This window comes from Lissotriton helveticus, chromosome 6 (genome assembly GCF_964261635.1).
Source record: "Lissotriton helveticus chromosome 6, aLisHel1.1, whole genome shotgun sequence".
Classification (NCBI taxonomy): Eukaryota; Metazoa; Chordata; class Amphibia; order Caudata; family Salamandridae; genus Lissotriton; species Lissotriton helveticus.
This window is the reverse complement of record NC_136067.1, coordinates 1,589,658,077-1,589,675,183: the sequence shown is the minus strand read 5'-3', so window position 1 is coordinate 1,589,675,183 and position 17,107 is coordinate 1,589,658,077. Positions and strand designations below refer to the sequence as shown.

Sequence of the window (17,107 nt, the reverse complement as noted above, 5' to 3'; positions counted from 1 at the left end):
AATCCAGTGTTAACATTTGACAATATAGAGGTTTTCAACAACCTGGTAACATCTGACTTGAAGAAACTACATCAGGCATCCATAGTCCAAGATGCGAAAAATACAAAATGCAATAACGCTTATGGTAGCCTTATGAAAAAACTACAGGGGGACAACAAAGTGATTGTCAAACAGTCAGATAAGGGGGGCAACATTGTCCTTTGGCCTAAAGAAATGTATATGGAGGAGGCTTTGTTGCAATTGAATGATAGAAATTGTTATTGCAGGAGCGATTGGAAAACAGCTAAATTGGCTTGGGAGGCTTTCCATACCAAACTATATACTTGGAAGGGCATGGGGTAATTGAGTGGGGATGAGCAGAAGTTCCTTAAATCTAACTATCCTGTAATCCCTGTATTTTATATGATCCCGAAAGTCCACAAGAATATATTCAAACCACCGGGTAGGCCTATAATCTCGGCCAGACAGAGCACATTTGAGAATACCTCCCGCTATATTGATCATTTCCTGCAGGAGCATGTGAGAGCTCTCCCCTCGTACATCAGGGATACTGGGGATTTTTTGGATAAGATCAGGTCGGTTGTGTGGCAGGAAAATTACTTATTGTTGACACTTGATGTAACTTCCTTATACACAAGTATAAACCATGATGATGGCTTGCGGGCGGTAAAACATTTTTTGGAGAGAAGGCCGGCCCACATGCTACAACACAACAACATGATCAGTGAGATGACAGAGATCTGCCTGAAGAGCAACTTCTTCCTGTTTCAAAAGCAGGTGTTTCAACAACTGAGGGGGGTTGCGATGGGGGCCTGCTTCTCCCCAAGCTATGCATGCTTGCACATGGGGCTTTGGGAGGAGCAGGTCCTTGGGAGAACTTATGAAAGTATTATGGCTAATAACATCATAGCCTGGTACAGGTTCATAGATGACCTCTTCATTATATGGAGGGGGTCAGAAGAAGAGGCGTCTAAGTTCATTTCAGATATCAACCAAAATGATTTAAACTTAAGATTCACTGGTCAGATCAGCAGTTCCAAAGTCACCTTCTTGGATGTGGAGGTTAGCATTATCAACAATAACATTGTAACAGACCTGCACCGTAAAGGAACAGCAGGCAATACGGTTTTACACGCCACTAGCCATCACCCAGCCCACCTGATTCGGAGTATCCCCTATGGGGAGATGCTAAGGATCAGGAGGATTTGTAGCACGGGGGAGAACTGTGTGAGAGCCCAGAATGCGAGCAGGGAAAGATTTGTGGAAAGAGGGTACTCGAGAGAAATGGTGGAGGGTGCCATGAGACGTGCCAACAAAACCTCTAGGCAGGAGATGATTGCCGAGGTTGAACCAACACAGGGATTGGAGGACAAGGAGTCAGGTCAACCCAGATTTATAACTGCCTATAGCCGGCAGCACAAACAAATTCACAACATAATACGCAAGAACTGGCAGGTCATCAAGGGAGATCCGGTTATTGGGGGGATCCTAGCTGATAGGCCGGCCATAACATATAGTCGGGCCAGATCTATGAGCGATATGTTGGTGAGTAGCAGCCCTGAAGTCTCTGAAGATAATTGGTTGGGAAAAAGTAGGGGCTTCATAAAATGTGCTGTCTGCAAGGCGTGCAAGATAGGGAAGAACCGCACTTCTTATAAAACGCCTTTTAGCAATGAGGTGATGGCCATTAAAAAGAAAATCACCTGCAAATCTGACTTTGTTGTCTATGTGTTGGAGTGCGCTTGTGGCTTGCAATACGTGGGCAGCACGAAATTGCAGGTTCACAAGCGCATCCTACAGCACCTTAGGGCAATTAGCAACAGGGATGAGACTTACCCTGTTGCTAGACATGTGAATACATGCCACGGAGGTGATGTAGGGTGTTTACAGTACTATGCCATAGATATGGTTCCACCCCTTCGTAGAGGTGGGGATAGAGAGGCACGATTGAGAATATTGGAGACTCGATACATCTTGGAGCTCAATTCTAAAACCCCTAATGGTTTGAATCAAACTGAAGACTTACACTCATGTTTATATTGAAAATCCAAATAGTAAGCAGGGGGTTTCAATCGTCAAAACATCAGTACTGTAAGAGGGCACAATCTGGTTTAATACAAAGGGAGCATTGTTGAACATGAGATGGCATGCATATATAGATTTTTTAATTCAACTTTGATGGTGATGGGTATAAGGTTATTTTAACCAACTGGGCATATTTTTTGTTAATTGAAACAATTGCATATGTTTAAGGTGTTTTCAAGTGCAATCAGCAGTTTCCAAGTATACTGCAGTGTGGACGCAGTGGTCGGGATATTTGATATGCCCACTTGGGCTCAATTTTGAGAAAAGGTCCTTAACATGTTTCCCTCAGAAGCATACCCAGACGTGGTTTCCGTTTGCGTATTTGCACATAATTGAGCAAATTTGCACAGAATTAAAGAATTGTATATTTTAGTCATGATTTTAACATGCAATATATGAAAGCACTTTATTCTTTTAATTGTTTTTTTTAAATTTAATCAATTCAACTAACGAAACCTGCTTGGGGACAATATGAGGATTAAGAGTTTGAAAGGGAAGAAAATGATTATAATTTTCGTACTGTGCCTATCTCTTACTTATGTACATGTCATGTTTTAAATCATAAGGAACTTGAGAAATGTATATGCACTGGTATTTTACATGTGAATTTGTCGTGCATTTATCCCTGACCAGGCTGAAGTCTGCTTTTTATGTCCACAGGCTGTGGGGTCAGCTGATCACGCGCTTGCACTTTAAAATGATCGGGGATTTGCCGGACCATGTCATGTGATCGAGGTCCCGAAACGCGTCATGGCGGCGTGTTTGTCTGCACAAGGATGAAATAAAGAATACTTTGCAAAATTTCCAATTGGGTCCGGTTTCGTTGGTGTTCTAAGCAGCATTTTGGGACATAACGGAGATATATATATATATATTCAATTCCCAAGAAGCTCTGGGCTGCTCGACTCGCGCTACCACAGAGTGAAATGCTGAAGGGGTACTTGGCTCAGTTGCTCAGGACCCAAAGTAGGTCAAGCCCAGTGACATCGGGAGAAAAAGGCCTCAACTCCCACGGTTGGCACAGTATCTCCTTCTTGCCCAGTAGCCCTCTGAGACAGGTTGTTTTTCTTACACTTTACATCAAAAAGCAATGTAATGTGTTTCAAAAGCACCCAGCACACCTGCATGTGTCAGAAAAAGCTGTGGACATACTTTACACCAAGATTTGCTTTGAGATCCCTGACCAACAATGTGATAAGACACTAACTTGTTACCACTTCAGGTTTTTCTATTTGTCATCATATTAGTCATTAAAATTGTGAGCTTCAATTGTGTTTTGTGGCAAGCATTTCATAGGGACAATGTAGATATTTTAATTTAATAACCCTTAAGGAGCAATGCACAAACCTTGTGCGGACCAATCACCAGATAGTAGCTCCGCTAGTATTTGGTTTGAGAGTCCCTGAGAACCTAGAGCTAAACGAGAGGCAGGCATGTGGTTCAAGCCAGACTCAAGCCTTTAATGGCTTGCCCTGCTCTAGCTTGGTTATGTTCCATTATCCTTTCAATGAAAAAACATTATCTAATACAGGGGTCTCCAATCTTTTCTGTAGCGAGAGCTACTTCTGATCAGTGAAACTCATCGTGAGCTATGTCAGGCTAAGTAACTCGTGCATTGTTACCAGACACCCTTACTCCCAGCTTCATTGACTTTAAGCCTAATGTGCATAGAGCCAAGTACTATGGTTTGAAAAAAATACTTTGAGTAGGGCCAGACATGTGTGCCTGTGAGAATATGGTCTTTGGAGATGTATGAAAATGTGTGAGTATGCATGGGATATGTGTGTATGGGTGACTGAGAGCCTGTGCCCTATGGAATTTTGACACACTACATAAATATCTCCATATGTGGCACTGTTGCAGGTATAACACAAACATACAACCATTTTTCTTTAAATGGGAGAAAAATAATGGCTGTATTTTTCAGTTATAAATTTGGAACCATGTTTACCAGCCACTTGGAGCAAGATTCCTGCTGTGTGTAAGGGTTCGCATTTTGAAATGGGAGAAAATTAGACTGAAAAGTTAACATTATGTTTATATGGATTCCATAAAACTCATAATTTAGATTTTCTTCTATTTCCAAGTGTCACATTTACAATCAGCAGGCATCTTGCTCCCAATGGCCTGTGCCATATTCATAATCGAAAAATACAGCCATTTGTTTGTTTGTGAGGAAATATGCTACACAAAACATGATGACCTAGTTGACCTAATTGAAAGTGGAGAAAGACTTAAATGTTTCATAGAAATATTTTTCTTCACTTCAAATTTCTCCCATAAAAAAGACCTTTTCAGATTTAAATATGACAGTGTGTACTGGCCACAGGGAGCATTAGGCCTTCTGTTTGTAAATGCGACACTTTGAAATGGGAGAATTAGAAATGAAGAGTTATTTTAGTCATTAAGGTAAGTTTTCATTTTAATTTTCTCTCATTTAATGGTATTCAGAAACACCATTTTGTTCTCACACTCCAATACTGAGTTCACAGGCACTTTTATTTGAGAGTGAAATAGCTCAGTACTTCAGTACATTCCTTCTGTGCCCCAGCCTGGGTCATAAATCTGACTGAGCACTGCTCATTATAAGGTCCTGCCATCTGCAACCTAATGATAATAATGTAAAATAAACACAGTCTTCCCATACCTTTAAAAGGAAAACGTAGTCCTGTGCTTATTTAACAATGAACTCAAGGCTGCAAGCTACTCTGAAAGTGTCTGTGTGCTATTGGTAGCTCGCGATCGGCTGGTTGGAGACATCTGATCTAATGCGACTTATTTTCCTGTCACGTATTGAACTATGTGACTTCCAAATCGATAACATTTTATTCTATACACCCACTCACCAATCGTTTCATTCCTCGACTTTGTGCATTTTTACATTTTGAGCTGACCCATAGGACTTGTGGATTAACTATTTCATGAAATATTATTGTCCTCCACGAATCATGCAAACCCCTGTTATCTGATGAAATTACACTTACGGACCTGAGCTGAATATGAGGAAAGAATGTGGAGAAAAGGCAGGTATTCATTTTCATTTTCAATAACCTGTGGGAAATAAGCTGATGACCTCTCTCGTGCACCTTCTTTATCTTTTCCGAGGTATTCTCGATTGAAGTTGGGAGCACTTACAATGTACCTCCGTACACAATGGCCGAAAATACGATTCTAAAATGGTAGGCATGCATAAGTGCATTTTGGGATTACGGTTGACTTCATACGAGTGCTTCCCCCATGTAGACCCCCACCCCCTAACCAAGAAAAATTTGCACAAGACACTACCTGACCCAACCACTAAATTGCATAATTGTGCAAAGCATGTGAATCTATAAGTGATTTCAAGCTGCAAAAAACTCCCATTAGCATTTGTTCGACCAAATTCACTAAATAGAGCTTTATATGAACGCTCACTTGCCCTGTCAGGTTCATTTTCCAATTTCATATTCTCAAACTTAAAATGCAGACCAACACCAGTAGTTAATTACTGCAATCTAACATTTCAGATTTGCTAAGCCAATCTCCGCATTCTATCCTGCTGATGAAATGAATATGCTACTTACCAGTATGCATCTGTTCTTGGCATGTAGGGCTGCTAACATTCATATCTTTTGCATTAGATCGCCGCCTAGTGTTGGGTCCGGATGATCGCACATTGTTGTCCTGGAAGAGTCTTCGAAGTATCCTGAGATAGGTGGCTCCTCCCCTGGACTACAGTGCGCATGGGCATCGGCTCCATCCCCAGATTGTTTTTAGCCATTGTGGCAGAGATGGAGTGTAAAGTGTAAAGGATGTCCATGCTAATGATTGAATACAAGAGTATGTCTGCAGCTGCGACAGGCACCGGGGAGGAGGGTGGGCGATATGAATGTTAGCAGCCCTACATGCCAAGAACAGATGCATACTGGTAAGTAGCATATTCAGTTCGAGGCATGTGGGCTGCTAAATTCATATCTTTTGCATAGAATAAATAGCAGTCCCTCCATTAGCGGCGGTTGCCTGTGCCAGCTGCAGAAACCTGAAAAAGTGTTTTGAGAACAGCCTGTCCTACAGCTGCCTGCTGCTTGGAATGTACATCAGCACAGTAGTGTTTTGTAAAGGTATGTGGTGTAACCCACGTGGCTGCTCTGCAAATGTCTTCTAAGGGAATGTTCCCCAGGAAAGCCATAGATGCCCCCAATTTGCGCGTGGAGTGTGCTCTTGGGGGTATTGTCAAGGTACGTTTTGCCTTTTGATAACATATTTGGATGCACTTAACAATCCACCTGGCTATTCCTGCTTTTGAAATAGGGTTGCCCTTGTGCTGTGGCGAGAAGGCAACAAAAAGCTGTTTTGTTTTCCTAAAGTGTTGTGTCCTGTCAATGTAGTACATCAACGCCCTTCTGACATCCAAAGTATGAAGCATTCTTTCCGCCACCGTTTGTGGGTTTTGGAAGAATGCCGGCAAGTCAATAGTTTGGTTGAGATGAAACTGTGACACCACCTTGGGAAGGAATTTGGGGTTAGTACGTAGTACTACCCTATTTGGATGAATCTGAATGAATGGCTCTTGGATTGTGAGCGCTTGCAGCTCACTAACACGCCTCAGTGATGTAATAGCAATTAGGAAAGCTACTTTCCACGTTAGGAACTGCAGTTCACACGAGTGTAGTGGCTCAAAAGGTGGTCCCATTAGTCTGGTGAGGACCACATTGAGGTTCCACACCGGAGCTGGCGGTGTTCTTGGGGGAATGACTCGTTTTAGGCCTTCAAGAAAAGCTTTAATGGCAGGCACTCTGAAGACAGAGAGATGCTGCCTATTCTGAAGATAAGCTGCTATGGCGGATAGATGTATCCGAATGGAAGTGTACGCCAGGTTGCACTTGTAAAGATGTAACAGATAGCAAATGATGTTAGGGATAGATGCCTCTAGCGGGTTGATGTTATTGGCTGTACAGTAAATGACGAAACGCTTCCATTTTGCAGCATAGCATGCCCTAGTAGTTGGCTTTCTTGCCTCCTTGATGATGTCCATGCATTCTGGAGGTAGGTGAAGGTAGCCAAACTCTAGGACTTCAGGAGCCAGATCGCCAGGTTGAGCTGTTGCGGATCTGGATGCTGAATGTCTCCATGGTTCTGCGTCAAAAGCCTGGGCGTGAGGCGCAGCCTTTGATGCGGTACCACCGAGAGTTCGAGGAACGTGGTGTACCATGCTTGGCGCGCCCACGTTGGAGCAACTAGGATGAGAGTCATCGAGTGCTGCCTCAGCTTCCTTGCCACCAGCGGTATCAGAGGGGCTGGCGGAAAAGCGTACGCAAATCTGCCTGACCAGTTCATCCATATCGCATTCCCCTGCGACTGTGGGTGAGGGAACCTGGCGGCAAAGTGTTGGCATTTTGCGTTTTCGTTCGTGGCAAACAGGTCTATCTCCGGATGACCCCACTGCTGGAAGTACGGGTGGAGTACAGATGGGTGTAGCTCCCACTCGTGCATTTGATGGCTGTATCTGCTGAGCAGATCCGCCATCTGATTGTCCTTGCCCGGGAGGTGTTCTGCCATTAGGAGAATGTTCCTCTGAATGGCCCACTTCCACATGCTCTGAGCCAGATGAGACAGCTGTGGCGAGTGAGTGCCCCCCTGCTTTTGAATGTAGTACATCGCGGTCATGTTGTCCGTCCGGACTAACACCACCTTGTTGCACAGATGTACAATGAAGGACTTGAGCGCCATGAAGATTGCCATCAGTTCCAGATAATTGATGTGCATCTTCTGTTGCTGCGTCGACCATAGTCCCTGCACCGTGTAAGTGAGCAGATGAGCTCCCCATCCCTGGAGAGATGCGTCCGTTGTCAGGATAATCTGTGGCACTGGGTCTTGGAACAGTCGGCCCTTGCAAAGGTTGTGTGGAGTCCACCAATGCAGAGAGTCGTATGCCCGACTGGTAACCAACACTAGGTCTGTCAGTTGTCCCTGAGCCTGTGTCCACTGATGTGCTAGGCACTCCTGGAGCGGACGCATATGTAGACGAGCGTGAGGGACTATGAAGATGCAGGAGGCCATCATGCCAATCAACTGCATGAACACTCTCGCTGGAAGCGAGTGTCGTGGTCTGAACTTTTGGATAAGCGCCTGCATGCTGTCTATCCTGACTTGGTTTGGCTGAGCCATGGCCGTCAGGGTATTGATTGTCGCACCTAGAAATTGCCGGACATGCGCCGGCTGAAGATGCGACTTTGGGTAGTTCAACGAGAAGCCCAGATCGTGAAGGAGGTGAATGGTAGTCGACATGTCCGCGGCGCACTGTTGTTCCGACTTGGCTTGAACGAGCCAGTCGTCTAGGTAGGGGTAGACATGGATGTTCTGCCTCCTGAGGTGCGCCGCTACTGTCGCCAGACACTTGGTAAACACTCTTGGGGCTGTGGTCACTCCGAAGGGTAGGACCTTGAACTGATAATGCTTGCCTTGGATAGTGAACCTGAGGTATTTTCTGTGGGACGGGTGTAGTGGAATGTGGAAATAAGCATCCTTGAGGTCTAAGGTTGCTAAGAAGTCCCCTTGGTTTAACAAGGGAAGAATTTGTTGCAATGTAAGCATATGGAAATGTTCCGAGAGTATATACAGGTTGAGGGGACGCAGGTCTAGAATGGGTCTGAGAGATCCGTCCTTCTTTGGAATAAGGAAGTACAGGGAGTACACCCCTGTGCCCTCCTCCTCCACCGGCACGAGCTCGATTGCGCCTTTTTGCAGCATCGCCACTACTTCCTGCTGCAATAAGTGAAAATGCTCTGCGGACATAGGCCGTTGCCTTGGTGGAATGTTGGGTGGAGTGGACTTTAACTCTAGACAATAACCGTACTGGACGAGTTGTAGCACCCACCTGTCTGTGGTGATGTTTCTCCTGATGGGCAGGAACTGCTGTAGTCTCCCCCCGACAGGTGTTAAATGGTCGGGGACAGTGACAGAGAGTCACTGTTTGTTTGGGGCAGAGGAGCGGGAGTTGTTGTTTCCTCTGCCACGTCCTCTGGTGCTGTTTCCTCGGTAACCCCCTTTGTTCTGCTTGGGGTACGAGGATTGTGCTCCACATGTAGAGAATTGTGATTGTTGACCCATCTGTCCTCTGGTGGCTCCACGTGCACCTGAGCGACGAAAATTGTTGCGACGGAACTGTTGTGATTGGAGGGCCCCCATAGACTTAGCAGTTTCGTTGTCTTTTTTAATCTTTTCCAGGGTGGTGTCAACATCAGGACCAAACAGTCTATCAGGATTGACGGGCTGATTGAGTATGGTTGTTTGAATGTCCGGTTTAAACCCAGATATGCGGAGCCACGCCTGTCGTCTCAGCATGACGCTAGTGTTAATAGCCCTAGCTGCTGTGTCTGCTGCATCAAGTGCACACTTTATGGCTGCATTGGAGATTAGTTTGCCCTCCTCTATAAGCAGTTTGGTACCCTCTTGAAACTGCGGAGGCAGGTGTTGTAAAACTTGCTCAAGGGTGTCGTAATGCGCCCTATCATAACGTGCCAAGAGTGCCTGTGTATTTGCAATACGCCAGAAATTGGCAGCCTGCGCAGCTACCCTTTTGCCCCCTGCCTCTAGCACTTTGACTCCTTATCCGGGGGAGGAGCTTCACCCGTTGTTTGGGAGTTGGCCCTTTTGCGGGCATTTGCGACCACAAGGGAGTCAAGCGGCAACTGTCCCCGAATGTATGCAGGGTCTGCAGGTGCTGGTCTGTACTTCTTTTCGATACGTGGATTGACCACCCTCGCCCTGGTAGGTTCTTTAAAGATGTCCGCAGCATGCTTGAGGACCCCTTTGAGCATAGGCAGTGTCTTTACTGTCCTTTCAGAGACTGAAAAAGTGTCAAATAGAAAGTCTTCTTCTACTGGGTCAGCATGCATGTCCACATCATGATTAGCAGCTGCCCTTTCAATGAGTGCATGAAAACCTGCAGAATCTTCTGTTGGGGATGCACGTGGACTGAAAGGCTGTGGGTCTTGCCCCACAGTTTGGGTGCCTTGGTCACCAATGTCATCATATGAATCTTGCTGTGCATCGGGTTCATTGATGGGGAAAGTGTATTGGTCATCTTCACCATATCCCTCACCCTCAGAGTGTTCTGGGGAAGGAGTTGGGCTCCTTCTAGGAGGAGGCTGGACAGGTTCCATCAGTGTTGAAGCGTCCTGAGTAAGCCTTTTCTTCTTCAGGGGGATAACATAGGAGTCCACTGGCTGTGAAGTGATCCTCCTCTTGTAAAGGGTCAATTTGCCCGTGTCTGCGTCGATAAAACGCTCAGAATCCTCTTCTGAGTCGAGTAGTCGACCTGAAAGTGCTCCTGACGTTGAAGAATCCGACTTCTTTGGCGTCGATTTTGTTGAAAAGGCCTTCGGCGCCTCTTTTGGCGGCAGAAGGAAGAGAAGTTTACTCGCAGGCTTTGCCGGAATGTCCATCGGCTTCTGTGGCGACGGCATCGGAGCCGACGTAGCAGAGGCCTTCTCCCTGATTCTCTGTAGTGAAGAGGCGATGAGGGACGCGTCACTTACAGCGGCCTTTGGCGCCGACGAGGAGGTCTTGACCTTGCCCTCGGATCCGACGTCCTGTTGGCTCTTCCGAGTCTTGGACGATGATGCCGCAGCCGCCGACCCAGAGTCCTTGGACCGATGCGTAGATGTTCCAGCTTTCGATCCGTGTGATTTCGCCGGCTCCGTCTCCACCACGCGTCCGACTAACGAAGTCCCAGTCGGAACTGGAGCCGTGTCGCTGGCTTTGGCGGGCTTTGACGGCGTCGCAGCGGTCGACCCGTGCCGAACTCCCTTTTTAGAGGAAACCTCCTCTGGCGCCGATTTCGACACTGTGGAATCGACAGATTTCTTCGACTTCTGTGGACCGGTGGCCGACGGAGTCGATGAAGCAGCGGGTTTAGGTGTTTTTGGTGGGACGGCCGCCATCTTAGGGACGCTCGAATCCATAAGTTTCGGTTTCGATTTAGGGTCGGCCATTTTAGGTGTAGTCGATACCGTAGGTTTCAGTTTCGGTTTCGATACGGTGTGCGCAGCAAGTATGTCCGTGGCCGGGCCTGAAGGCGGGGCCGTGGCTTGCGGTACGGGGTCGTGGGTAAGGCCGACTGGCGATCCCGTGACCCGAGCCTGATCCTCGTAACCTTCGGGGCATAGCTCATCCCCTGAGCTATCTTCCGCGGCCCCATAAACCTCTTCGACGTCCCCTACCTCGTCGACGTATTCAAGGCCTTGACCCACGACTCCGTCGTCGTCCACCGGATCTGCCTCGACTTCCGTCTCGGGCGGGGAGATTTGAAGATGATGGCTCTGGTCCTCCTCTTCTTGGTCGCCGAAGATGTTTTCTGGATCCGGGGCCGCTTGTCTGGCCTCAAGGCGCACCGCGCGCCGAAGCTTGAGTGTCTTCTTTGACCTGAATCTGGCGCAGGCCATGCAGTTGTCTTCGTTATGGTCTGGTGAAAGGCATTTGTTACAGACCGGGCGCACGTCGATATGTGGGTATTTGGACCCACAGAGCGGACAGTTTTTAAACGGACTCCGCTCCATGCTGAAAAGTTGCAGTCGTGTTGCAATGAGAAGGCCTCGATGTCCGAAGAGTGAAACGACTCCGCTGATTCCGACTCAAAGAGACGGAAGAACTCGAGACCGTGCGCAAACAATACCGACGCAAGGAATATAAGGCCTTCTGGCCCGTAAAAAGCTAGTTTTTCTCGGTTCCGACAGAGAGACGTCGAGACCGCTTCCGAACCCAATGGCGGAAAAAAACAATCTGGGGATGGAGCCGATGCCCATGCGCACTGTAGTCCAGGGGAGGAGCCACCTAGCTCAGGATACTTCGAAGACTCTTCCAGGACAACAATGTGCGATCATCCGGACCCAACACTAGGCGGCGATCTAATGCAAAAGATATGAATTTAGCAGCCCACATGCCTCGAACACATCTTTCTTCAGTGGATATGGACCCCTGAACTGAACACAAAGTTCCAGAGTAGGCCTTCACAATACACACAGTGCAATATTTCCTCTTTTTCCTGCAGCTTTGTATGTCTGTATTATCTCACTTAAATCCTAGGTATGAAAGCCCTTGCTACTTCGCTCGGTTGAAGGTGAAATTGGTTATAAGAAGCTGGCTGCTGTTTCTGCAAGACTAGTTAGGTTGCCCCCATAAATGACACATATAGAAGTTGTCCAAGTTGCTTGAATAAATATGTGGATGATCCGGACTGTCCACCTTGGTTGATCAGGTAGCAAAAATGTTTTGTTGTTTGGATATTGCTCTTGAAGGAACTGTGAGAAACTGGGACCGGCTCTGATGTGGAAGGGCATTTTATAATGGCCTTTCACTCCCAGCTATGCAGAGTTTCTGTTCACTTTCCTGCTTCAACTAGGTGATGAGAGGCAGACCTGACACCTTCAGGCGTCTTGTCGCAGACAGCACTGCACACCATAATACAGAGAGTGTGCTTTGGTCAGCTCCTTGCTCATGATCAAATGACTTTCTTGTTTATCACCGCTCCCTGCTTTTTACTAGCTCGCTCTTTTCCCTATTTTACTGTTTGTCCCACACTTGGTGCATAACTTCTTTGCCCTTGCTTTTGATTGGCTCATTTGTATCCTTCCACTACGGACACCATGAACCAATTTTAGGTTTTTATTTTTGCTTTTAACATTCAGTTCTCATTTAGCTTTCCATGGTAGTGCATGTCCTGCTACTTGCTCAAAGAGTGTGATCGTGGTATTACTCCTGTCCCTCAGCCTACCCACCCTGTCTATCTTCTCCCATGCTCCCTCCAACAGTGCAACACTGAGCACTTCTAGGCTCAGTATGTTGCTCTTCGTCTCCTCTCTGCCTAGCATTCCCCACCCCCTGGCTTGCTTTCCCTTCCCCCTGGGTTTCTCTGATCCAATGTTACCCCTCTCTTTCTTGCTCCATGGTCCTGCAGCTATTGCCTTTACTAATGCTGGATGCTTTTAAAACTGCACTGACATTGAAAAAGCCAATAGCCGTGACCAGATATCTAAAAAGGGTATTTGTTATACGTTTAACCTGGATACCACATTCCTGAAGTAACATTGCATGACAGAACACAGCAGCCATCTTGAAAGTATAGCAGATTACATAAAACTATTTATACACCAGCAACAGAAATAACACAGCACTCTGTGTATGGGGAAGTGAACAACATTTAAGAAAGCTTACCTGTTCAGACTCTTCCTCATCATCAGCATCTGTCTGTTCAGATGCACCAAGTTGGTGAGTTTCCTCTAAGTCACTGCTGTAGGTAGGTTCCAGGGATTCTCTTGACTGGTTCGCCCTCTGGTTGTGCTGCAAAACATTCTTACGAATTCCAGAGACAAGAAGAGCTTCAGTGGATGCCATCTTTGCAGCCTGTGAAAGCAGAGCACCCTCCATGCTAATCCGCTAAACAAGAGTAAATTGAATGGATTAGAATGTCATTTTATAAGCAGAAGACTAATTTCTCCACTAGATTTTCTTTATGGTTATGTAAACTTCATCAAAATACATAATAGTTCAATCCTTATCAATCACTATCAATATCAAAAAGCACAGTCCATGTTGCTGGTGTAATATGGTTACAGAACAGAGTTGTTTGATCTTACTTCAAAAAGAACCGCAGATCCTCATTTCTTTATAAATACCATAGGGAAGTGCCCCTTTTTGACATGGTCACCCCCATTTTTAGGTCTCAACCTCTGCCAAAGCGCTTGCGCATTGCAGATGTCGAGACATATAGAGGTGAAACAGGAAAGCTGAACAAGAGGGCTTTGGCAGGCTGATTACGCACAGTGCATGTGCCCGTGCTTGCCGTTTGCTCCCCGAGCCGCCTCGCATTATCGCATCAGACCCGCCACAGCAATGCAGAGAGCTTCAGACATCAAAGGAATGCTCTCCCCGCCCCCCTCTGCGCAATGCCTCTTCTCTCACCCTTTCGCTATCTCCCCCGCCCTCCCACCTTCAGCCTCTTCCTCTGCAGTCTCCGCTGGACCTGCCCTCCCTCGCCATTGGTATGCACAGCGCACTCTCTCCCCCCTCCTCACAGCGCTACACGAAGGTTGGCACCCCGGCTTGTATTACTGACAGACTTGTGCGCGCTTGTTTTTTTTTTATTGTTTCCTGGCCCTCGACATTCTGTATTTTTGCTGTGTTGTCCGGCGGCCGCCTTTGGCTCTGACCCTGTTCGGTACAAATCGGAGCTGCCAGGTCAGTGCCTCAATATTGCCCACACAGTCGTCACTTCTCACTGTTAGATCAAGAGATCGAGATGTGCACACCACCTACAGCGCCCTGCTTTGTGACTGCCACATGGTGAAAGAACCTTCTCTTGTGAAGCCTCAACTGATGCATGGTGCTTACTGCCACTGTCTCGCAGTTATCGAAATTTGATCAATAGCCACATCTTTGGGAATCACGTTATGGTCTGGTCTGCCCCGAAGCTGTTCACTGTTTGTCACAGCAGGTGCATTAACCCACAAACTTCGACTATCTCATGCTGCAGGGGTTACGTTTTCTTGTGCTTTGCCGTTAGTGAAGACATCACAAGCTGCCCCATGTCGTTTCTTGGTTTGCCAGAGGGCGTGTGAATTATGAATACGCAGGTCTTGGTTGCTGGATATGAGATTTTAATTTCGTATTTTCTGGGCTATCTTTGGAGCAGCTTGCACTTTTTTTCAGATGGGTTTCACCTAACGAAGGAGGGGTTGGGGGGAAGGGTTACAGACCCATGAGCTGCTGGAAGCGAACAGCATCAAGCAAGCCAGTTTGGGCGTCGTGTTCACTCATGTCATTATATTGGCAGTTCAAGTTGGCGTGGTTTCTTGGGGGCGCCTTGTTTGCTAGCTCTTTTCAATGTTTATTTGTATCTAATGCACAAGAATTTGACTTGCACTCCTTAGCTGCTGCATTATAAATCACAGATGCATTGGGGCCCAGCATCTTAGCCTGGGTACCAGTCTACCATCTCCCTTCTGTATTCAGATTCCACGTGCAGAGAAGGTCACAAGATGAAAGGGAGAGATTGGGATGCCGTGTTGCTGGTTTGAAGTGATTTCGAGAGGGAAGCAACAATACATTTCTAAATAATTTCTGTGTCTCTGAAGATGGTATCGGACTTTCGGTTGTGCGGTCTGATTTGCCATGTCCACGTGTACCTTTGACAAATGCGGAGCATTGAAGCACTTCTATGACGAAGTCCAGGGTCATTAGCACTGTTGTTGTTGCTTAGGTTTGGTGGTTTACCCCCACACCCTTTCACCTATGTCCACCCAACACTACCAAGTATATAGATAAATCAGACAGTGTCATTAGCAGGGCCAGGCGTCCCTCGGCGGGACACTACTTCACACGTGCCCTTCAAAGTAGGTTTTCCTGACTTGAGCACTTTCTTGTTCATGTGAGACGCTAGAAAAAGGAGGTCACGCTATCTGAAGATGCATTTTAACCCTGACACGCTGCTTTCTCACACATGAATGTGAGGGTTTCCTTCAATGTGTGGTGTGTATGCATAGTATATTCAGTAATGGGGCGCTCCAGTTCACGAACATGCGTTTTATTTCTTGGAGACGGCAGGGCGACTCGCGTCCTATTCACGAGGGAATGACTATAGCAGCAATATTTACATGCGCGCTTTTAGGCGCAGGGTGCACGCAGGCCTCTGGGAGCTATTAAAGGGTTTTGTTATAGTAAATGTAGTTCCAGATATATGAGACCCCCGCCAAAGCAGAAGGTGCGCTCTGATCTGCCTCATTCAGTTGTGAATAAGTCCCAAGCAAGCACACACATACCATGTGACCTCACCCCTAATAACTGAGCCGGAAGCAGTGTTTACAAGGACACACAGAACAACAGGACACCATACATTTCCTCCCGGCAGACATGTTCCCGCAGTGCACACGCCCCAGTCAATAGCCTAAACAGGCTCATGGTAATTCAACAGTGTTGCTCACATGGTGGGATTATGGGTCAATGTACCATGTCACAACCTCCAGCCGGAAGTCCTCAATCCTTCATTTCCGGCTGGCACCTGACTCCCAATCCTCCATCAGGACACATGCAGGGGGGTATTTACGTCTGCACTGTCTGCGACCACAGAAGATAGGCAGCGATTCCAGAAATCGTTATCTTAGTTATAACTAAATATAGGTGATTAAAATTCATTAAAATGTGGTGAAATAACGCTATCTTTATTAGGATACTGGCAAATCGGAGTTTTTTTAAAGTGTTTATAAAATTGCTTAGACAATGTAAAATCCGCGTATTATAAGAAATGATCTGTAAAGTTCACCATTAACTCAAAATAGGGAACAGCTGGACCAGTGAGACGCAAGTGCGACTGTGTTCCCATTTACGTGACTCCACCCTGCTCTAAGGAGCCCACGTTCAGTAAAATCTGAGGTAGTGGTTCAACTGTCACCCAAGGTTATTAAAGCAGCCTGGCTGTCTCTCACGAACTACCCTCAGGGGGCGCTCCTCTCCCCTCACTCCAGGTCATGAATGTTGTGTGAAATGCATCATATAAAAACCTTCTGCAAATTGGACCGGGCATCACCCATAATGACGTCACAAGGACTGACTGTGAACGAAAGCAGCCCGAGATACCGCTGGTTCATGTGTGAACTTTGCTGCTGTGAGCAGAACACGTCATTGGCTGACACAGCGTGCACTCCTAGGCAGCACTATCTATCTACCTATCGCCCTTACTCTATCTATCTATCGGCCTCACTCTATCTATCGCCCTCACTCTATCTATCTATCGCCCTCACTCTATCTATCTGTCTATCTATCCCCCTCACTCTATCTATCTATCTATCTGTCTGTCTATCTATCTATCGCCCTCACTCTATCTATCTATCTATCTATCTACCTATCTACCCATCTATCACCGTCACTCACTCTATCTATCGCCCTCACTATCTATCTATTTATCACCCTCACTCTATCTATTTATTGCCCTCACTCTATCTCTATCTATCTATCGCCCTCACTCTATCTATCTATCTATCTATCTATC

At 46.6% G+C, this 17,107-nt stretch overlaps 1 protein-coding gene across 2 annotated transcripts in view; it reads right to left on the bottom strand.

Annotated features, from left to right (window-relative positions):
• The window catches only part of PLEKHG1 (pleckstrin homology and RhoGEF domain containing G1), a 288,105-nt gene that overhangs the window by 31,235 nt on the left and 239,763 nt on the right, over positions 1-17,107 (bottom strand). For both annotated transcript variants that reach the window (XM_078649385.1, XM_078649384.1), the window contains one exon: positions 13,279-13,500. In XM_078649385.1, coding sequence (XP_078505511.1) covers positions 13,279-13,500 — 222 coding nt within the window. The remainder of the gene's footprint in view (positions 1-13,278; positions 13,501-17,107) is intronic.